This window comes from Oncorhynchus keta, chromosome 33 (genome assembly GCF_023373465.1).
Source record: "Oncorhynchus keta strain PuntledgeMale-10-30-2019 chromosome 33, Oket_V2, whole genome shotgun sequence".
Lineage (NCBI taxonomy): Eukaryota > Metazoa > Chordata > Actinopteri > Salmoniformes > Salmonidae > Oncorhynchus > Oncorhynchus keta.
The window spans coordinates 8,746,158-8,754,585 of NC_068453.1; the positions used below are offsets into that span (position 1 = coordinate 8,746,158).

Genomic DNA, 8,428 nt, shown 5'->3' on the forward strand with positions numbered 1-8,428 from the left:
GTGTAGAGGTCTTCATAGTATTTCTTAAAAGTATTAATTTCAGTAGGGTCGAAAGATATCTCTTTAGTGAGAGTTTCTATGGCATTAATTGTCCTCTTACTTTCCTCTGCTTTCAGTTGCCATGCCAATACTTTGTGAGCTTTCTCTCCAAGCTCATAATAACGCTGTTTTGATTTAGTGATGGCCCTCTCAGCTTGATATGTGTTCAGAATATTATATTTAAGTTTTTATTTACCAAAAGCCTGTATAGATCTTTAGTCAGGCCTCTTTGGTAGGTTTTCTCTAGCTCGGAGATTTCAGATTCAAGAGCACTCAGTTCCGCACCGTGTTTTTCTTCAGCCCTTTAGTATAGGAAATAATCTGTCCCCTCAGGTAGGCCTTCAATGTGTCCCAAAGAATGAAGCTGTCAGGAGCAGAGGGTTTGTTTGTCAAAGTAAAAATATTGATCTGCTCTTTGATGAATGCACAAAATTCAGGTTGCTTTAGAAGTGTAGAATTTAGTCTCCATCTATATGCTCCATTTACCTTGGTAGGAATGGAGATTGATAATACCAGAGGAGAATGGTCACTAAGCAATCTGGGGAGATACTCGACATCTAACACTCTATGAAACAGTTGTGTCGAAAGTAAAAAGTTATCTATGCGTGTGTGTGTCTTGTGTGGGTGTGAATAAAAAGAGTAGTCCCTATCCTGTGGGTGCAACTGTCTCCAGATGTCTAGTAAATTGAGATCTTTCATGAATGACATGGTGAGCTTGCCGGCTTTGGTAAGAAGTGAGGGTTTATCAGAAGACCTATCAAGAACTGTATCTAAGCAAAAATTAAAATCTCCTCCAACCAGTAGCCATCCTGGTGGTGCTTGAGCAACCTGAAGGAAGACATTCTGAATAAACATATGGTCATCGAAGTTAGGAGCATAAATATTCAATAGGGTCCAAGACTCTGAAAACATATGCCCCTGCACCAAAACAAACCTGCCAGAGGGATCAGAGATGGTGTTGTTGACGCAGAAGGGGATGTGTCTACTTATCAAAATTGCAGTTCCTCTTGCTTTGGAGTTAAAAGAGGATGCAAAAACTTGTCCTACCCATTCCCTCTTCAATTTCTTGTGTTCACTGGCTGTAAGATGTGTTTCTTGTAAAAACACAATGTCAGCCTTTAATTTCTTAAGGTATGTATAGACTCTTTTCCTTTTAATCGGGCTGTTAAGACCTTTTACGTTGAATGTGACATATTTTAGTGGATTAAGCATAGGTTGGGTTTCAAATATGTAACTGAATAGAAATCTATCATATGCAGATAATTAGGAAATGTTTCAACTTTGGTTTGAGCACAAAAGTGACCTGTGTGTCTCTTTAGGAAGTAAACAATAAACATAGAAAAAAGGGAAAAAAATAAATAAAAATCCCACCCACCCCGATTGTCAGACTAGAACAACAGTCCCAACAATCACACATGAATACACTTGTAGAGATACGTTGCTGCTCGCTTTCCATCTTGCTCTTACTAGCTAAACCTTGGCGTAAACTAAAACCTGCAAGCTCTCTAAATTGAAAACAAATGTTGTGAATAGATATTTATGGCTGAATATTTACTGCCCACGGTAAGGGCTGCTTGAGTCTCTTTACGAAAGATTAACATAAATGAGGGGGAAAGCAGTGGGCCTAAACCCACTTATTGCTTCGCCCAGTAGATATGGACTAAACCAAAATATACTCTCCTGTAAATGTAATAGAACTCACCCCGGGAAGATACGGTTAGTTGAAAATGTACAAATCAATTATAGTGACCGGGAGATACCAGCAGTTCAATCCGGATAAGAGAAAACAAACAAACTGAATTTGATCCCCCAGAGAGACCGTCCTGGCTCAGACTCAGACGTTGCTCAGTTCTTTGAGAAAAGTGTGCACTTCTCCCGGTGTGTTGAAGAGATGGCTTCGGCCTTTGTACTGAACTTTCATCTGCGCAGGGTGGATGAGGTAGCCGGTGATGTTCTTCTCCTTCAGTGCTTTGGCGGCAGGTCTGAACTGCTTGCGGCGTCTGGCGAGATCCGCGCTCATATCCGGGAAAAGGCTGACCCTCTTCCCATCGATGGCGATGTCCCCTTTGGCTCTTGCGAGTTGCAGTATCTTCTCTCTGTCTTGGAAACGGAGAAACCTGATCAGGACGGCTCATGGGGGCTCATCTGGCCGGGGTTTCGGCGCTGATGTTCTGTGGACGCGTTCGATTTCCAGCGGCTTGGTGAAGTTGGTTATGCCTAGGACCTCCGCGATCCATTGAGTGAAGAAAAGGACCGGGTCACGGCCCTCGCTGTCCTCTTTCAATCCCACCACACGGATATTACTACGTCTACTCTGGTTCTCCATCTGATCTACTTTGTTTTTGAGGTAGGCCTTGTCCTTTTGCAGTTGTGTCAAGACCTGGTCATGTCTAGCGATGGTATCTTCAACTGTGCTAATGCGCAGCTCTGCCTCAGCCGTTCTCAAAAGGAGATCCTTCATGGAGGATTTCAGGTCGTCAATGGAAGAATGGAGTTCAGCCGATTTCTTATCGATTTTCAGAGAAAGACCTCTGTTACCATCCTGAATTTCCCGGAGGAGAGTAGCCAGCATGTCGGCAGGCTCGCAAGAGGCTGCTGAGAGCAACAGTCTGGAACTGTCGTCTGAGTTATGAGGGCTAATGCTAATCTTGCTAGCTGTAGCGTTATCGTTATCTTGGGAATCAACAACGTTTTGGTCATCCTTCTTGCCTCTCGGTCGGGGGTCCATGGCTCTTTGGGAAGGTAAGTACTTGACAATTTATCAGCCGATGTTAGAATATTGTTTCAACGTTGTTATTTAGGTAAAAATAGAATAACTTTGAAGAGCTCGGTTTGTCAACGTCTGCTCAGCTCCGCGGCATCACGTGTCTCGGGGTAACGTTTTTTAAACTATAATGTCATTAAGGCCCCGTTAGTCGACCTTCTCCACAAAGAGGAACCATGCGCCAGCGAGGGAGGCAGATGGATGCATAATCCCTGCGGAAAGAGTCCTCAATGTGCACCTACATTTACCCAAGTCCGCCGGGAGATCTCCCGGGGCAGGCTGCGCCGACTTCAGACAATGTGCATGGCAAAACGGACTCCAACCCATGACGGAACACACAGCGCAGTCAATTAGGGGACTGTGCCTCTGGAGCCATGAAAACCCCAAAAGCATGGTTACATTAGCCTCGCTGTGGTTGCCTGAGACTCGCAGGTTGGTAGGAATCATATTGTGGGTGACGCTGTCAATAGAGCACCCATCCAGCGCTCTGATGTCCATCGGGATGGAAAGGGGTTGAACGGAGATACCTAGCTCCGACACCAGGGTAGTGTTCATAAAGCTCTCGTCGGCCCCAGAGTTAATGAGCACCCAGATTGATTTGGACTGGTCTCCCCACAACAGGTTAGCATAGAGAGGGTTACAATTAGTGAGAGATTGGAACCTCCCCATACAGCTCACCAGTGTACTCGTACCTACTGATGAGCTTGGTCTTTTAATGGGCAAGTAGATAAGAAATGTCCCATAGCTCCACAGTACAGACAGCTCTTGGTGTTCAGTCCGCGTAAGTGCTCAGCAGGAGACAATCTAGCCATGCACAGTTGCATGGGCTCCAGAGGAGGCGAGTCAACAGCCCTCTGTAATCCGGGATTCCTTGGAGGTGAGCTGGAATTAGAGTGCGACAGGGAAACAGACCCTTTCTCCCTCCTGTTTTCCCGTAACCGTCCGTCGATCCGGATGGTCAAGGCTATGAGGGAGTCGAGGTCCATGGGCAGCTCCCAGGCTGCGAGCACTTCTTTAATCACCTCTGATAATCCATGAAGGAAGGTGTCGGAACAGGGATTCCGGGTTGACATAGTCGGAGCAGTTTACGCGCACCCTGTCTCCCTGACTTCGGAGAATCAAACACTTTTTGTACCACCTCCAGACTGAGGCAAACGGTGGACTGTTGCTCCCACACAACCGCCAGTTCGTAATATCACGGCTCAGGCTAAGATGCAGATGCAGACACAGGAGGCAGACAGTACAAGTTTATTACAGTACATGGGGCAAGCCATCGGTAGGTTAAGGCAGGCAAAGAGTTGTAATCCGAGTCAGGCAGGTACAGGACGGCAGGCAGGGTCAGGACAGGCAGAAACTGGGAAGACTATACAGGGCAAATACTAGAGCACAGGAACACGCTGGTAGGACTTGACAGGACAAGACGAACTGGCAACAGACGAACAGAAAGCATGGGTATAAATACACATGAGCTAATGGGAGACACCTGGTGGGTGTTGGAGACAATTACAAGATGGGTGAAACAGATGTGTGTGACAAGCCTACACAATCACTTTCAACTTTCAACTTTCAAAAGAATTGCTGGTATAAAAAATATAATACATCAAATTATCCATGTATTTTTTTCAAAGGTGGTTGCAATGCAGTGAAACTTGTGTACTGCACTAACTAGTGTGTTCTTCCCAAAGTTTAGCATGTCTTTCCATGGCAACTGCCCATTGTGAACTAACAATTGTGCAATGTGCATAGATACAGAAGTCTACTTTAAAATGATTTTCTATGTTGAATGTCTTGCTTGTGTTCTTGTTTGTCATGTGGGTTATCTTCATTTATGTCTCACTAATGTCCATATGGCTCATCTCAGCCATGACTTTTGGAAGGGATATGTGAAATAACCTGCACGGGCTCTTTCTGTCCTCTAAACATCAGTACACGAAGTGAATGCAAGTCTGTGATACTGTAGTGTACTGGAGTTGACCTAATTTCACAACGCTGAGTAAAAGAATGAAAATGTGATCCATTGACTTCACCAGCATGCTGTTGTACGTTTGTCGTCTCTAACACTTTCCTTATATCTAGGCGAATGATGGTGGATCAGCATCATTTCATGGGGACTGGATCAAAACGGGGAGAGGACCTTGTGTCTGCCTCTGAGCAGACCTCTTTGAATTCTTCAAGGTAGTAGACCCCCCCCCCCCTGCTGAATGTTTGAAAGAAATTGTGGAGACAGTGTAGAGGCAAAATGAGTGTTCCTTCAGAGGTCATGTATTTGCTGAGTTGCACCTGTTACCATGTAACTGCATTGCAGTTACTGGCACAATACACATGCCGGCTATTGTAGAATACTAAATCACTGCCAACTGTTTATGTTTTTGTAGTTTGTAGCCTTCTATGACAGCCAACACCCAACATCACAGCCACGGCTTAACTTGCTTTGTATTTTACCCACCATAAACTGGAGATTATTATTGGTTGTTTTTCTTCTGCCACTAATTGGACAACTGACTAATGAGCGCAACACTATGGTTTTATGTGTTTTTGCAGATGTTCCACCTGCGAAGGTGATCAGCAGTGTTCGTCAGTACGTGGAGGCAGTGGCTGGTGTCACGGCATTGCATCCCACCGTCACAGCCTTGCGAGAACACTCTCAACCTTGGTAAAACAAGAGAGCACTGAATTTGTATAACACGTGATATAGGTACAAAAAAAATACTGCAGGCGAGTGATGATTGAATGGATTACGTCATGTTAATTTAGGCCTAACAACTGTCAGAAGCAGGTGATTACCTCTGGGTATTGCCTCTGTCTCAGGGCAGGTTTTTACATCTCTCAGGTATAGGTGCAAGCACACCTGTAAATGTCACCTCCACCAATCACAACAAAAGCCACAGGGCAGAGAATTATGAAGTCATCGACGATAACGTCCGGTCCATTGATCACGGTGAGACACTCCTTATATTCCAAACACTAGATTGTATCTCTTGGCTGAGCGTTCTGTTCAATCAGAAACCACTAACGAGGACTTTCCTGGGGCAAAACAAAACATCACTTGAGTAAAAATCGTTGTGTATATTTTCATAGAGGGCTGTAGCACCAAATGGAATGATAATGATGTAGGACCCTCCAGTTCCAACAATCCCACCAGCAGCCATGAGTATCCAGCTTAAACAGCAGGCCGGTTCCCACCTCAGGGCCCCGAAGGAACGCCATGTCAGAGGTCTTTGACCTGGGTGGATTTGTTGATACTAATGTACCCGAAGCATGTTTTTCACAGCATGTGGTAGTAATCAGAGCATGACCCTAAGAAATAGGCCTTTTAACTGTCTAGGATGCTAAATGACTCAGAATCCATCTTCAAAATGTAGGCCTAGTTAATGTTTGGTTTGCATTTAGCTAAAGTTAATGTATTTTATTTTTCTCTGATAGATCTCTCTCTGAAAAAGGACAAACTCCAGCATCTTCTCCTGAAACTGGACACCATGAAGGGCCCCCCGGGGCAAGACCCTAGATGGCAATACAGCCGTGGGTACTTACAATACTAATGTCTAATGTCTTGCAGTACTAATGTCTGTTCCACCCCTAAAGCTCTAAAAAAGGGACACTGGGGATCAAATGAATGAAGTTGCGCAGTATTATTTCCCTTCCATTTCATTATATTGCACCAAACACTCCTACTCTACTCCTGATTCACGGTATTTGCAGCACCAGTACAGTTTATTTTGGCATTAAATATAGGCAGCTTCCTTAAATAATACATCTCTAAAGGCAACAGTGCTTCCAAAGAGAGAGTTCTACAGTATATACATGTCATACAGACATAATCACTGAAAATGAATCCCAATCAAAAGCAGTCCAGAGTGATGTGAGAGATGTGTGTTCTCCCTCTCTAAGGAGTCTAGACAGGATGACAGGGCTCATGCAATTCCTGGGGACAGACAGAGAGGCAGCAGGTGAGAGGACAGCCAACAACCACATGGAGGACGGGTAAGCGAGCACACAGCAGCTCGCAACCCCTTGCAAACCATGTAGACTCAGGCATTGTTTGGTTGTGCACATTGAGTATTACATTTATTGATTGATTATTAATAAGGTATTAGAGATTTTTTGTTTCACAGACCTGTGCATATGTTACCCCATCACAGAGAGAGCATGACCCCAGAGGATGGTGACACCTGTGACCATTCCCTGCACAGGTAGTGGCACACCTTTCTTGCCACACTTTGTTCATTATCCATGTTTAAATTGACCTTCTTGTTGAAGTTTATTTTTGTCTCTGCATGGGGAATAAGCTGTTGGCGCGGAATCTTCCAGTCCATCAGCTTCTCCTTCAGCCTGACTACTTCCTTCATCATAGAGCTGCTCAGCTTCATCACACAGTATGTCATCAAGGTAAAGTTGCTCTCCAAGGGATAATGATGTACATGGGTATATTCAGATGAATAACTAGAATTCAGTTATTTAAAAATATATTTTAAGTCTACATTACCCATATTCTGGTTGCATTTAATTCACCTGTCTTTACCTGTGTGCACACAGGTGTTGATAGTGGGACTAGTCGTAGTGCTAGGGGAACAGGTGATCACACCTCTGTTCGGGTCACGGCTTAGCCACGCACTCCAGCCCATGGCCAGGTGTCTCGTCAACGTCTCATGGGCTGTCAGGGACATTCTCTACCCCCTATTGGCTATTGTTAGGGAAGTCTTTCTGCACGTAGAGCTACTCGTCCAATCGTTCAGTTGATGTCAACATGGCTGCTGCTGAGCCTCTTGGCAGACAGGACATGTGATTCAGGAAGCCCAAGGGCAATTACAAGCGAGAAAGCTAATATAACCTAATTTTTTCCCAGTGATTGAAAGTATGCTTTTATGTTTAGCACGAGTGTTGTAGTTTTTAGCAAGTGATTATTAGCTACAATTATACATGAATACAAATGTCATAATTATATAGACAGCCAATATCATTATATCATAGCGGCACATAGAACACACCCATTCCTTCTGGTTATTCAAGAGAGCACAATTTTGAAACAGTTACTGAAATCACAAAATGTGTTGACACATCATTCAAGTGGGGTTGAACCATTGTTTTTAGAAACAACACTAATGTCTTGTGTGGCCCTCTACAGAATGAAACTTCAGTTTACACTCTATAGCAAACACTAGTGACGCCACAATCACTGTACACCATAGTTACACAGTGTTGGGGAATAGTGAACTACATGTAGTTTAACGAGTAATTTAATGACATGTTCCAGTACCTTGGTGGTAGTTGAACAACATTTTAATCTTGGTAGTGTTTTCAGTAATGAATGACCTTTTTTGCCGTGTAGCTAACTACTGGAACTACACACTACTTTGTTGCAGTAAGAAAAGATGGAGGTGGAGGCGAGAATTCCTTTTTTTTTGGCATCAGACCTGTCTAATTCTCACTCGAAACACATTTTGTGTGCCTAATTCTCACTACACATTGTTTAACATCTGACTCCAGAGTGATGTGTTCTTGCAATATGTAGTCTGTGACCTTTCAGATTTAGATATCATTTTTAAGTAGTTTGGATGTAGTGAACTATTTTTTCCAATTCACTTTAGCTAAGTAACTATATTTTGTAGCTTAACTTATTGTAGCTTA

The 8,428-nt window shown here is 43.8% G+C and overlaps 1 protein-coding gene across 6 annotated transcripts in view; it reads left to right on the forward strand.

The window, feature by feature from the left end:
• The window catches only part of LOC118366167 (uncharacterized), a 42,825-nt gene that overhangs the window by 19,093 nt on the left and 15,304 nt on the right, over window positions 1–8,428 (forward strand). For 3 of the 6 annotated variants that reach the window (XM_052491811.1, XM_052491809.1, XM_052491812.1), the window contains 6 exons: window positions 4,880–4,978; window positions 5,345–6,017; window positions 6,227–6,326; window positions 6,692–6,784; window positions 6,943–6,993; window positions 7,090–7,189. In XM_052491811.1, coding sequence (XP_052347771.1) covers window positions 5,951–6,017; window positions 6,227–6,326; window positions 6,692–6,784; window positions 6,943–6,993; window positions 7,090–7,189 — 411 coding nt within the window. In that variant the 5' untranslated portion in view covers window positions 4,880–4,978; window positions 5,345–5,950. Of the gene's footprint in view, window positions 1–3,131; window positions 4,979–5,344; window positions 6,018–6,226; window positions 6,327–6,691; window positions 6,785–6,942; window positions 6,994–7,089; window positions 7,190–8,428 lie in introns of those variants that run through there. The other 3 variants (XM_052491808.1, XM_052491813.1, XM_052491810.1) reach the window with 3 other exon arrangements.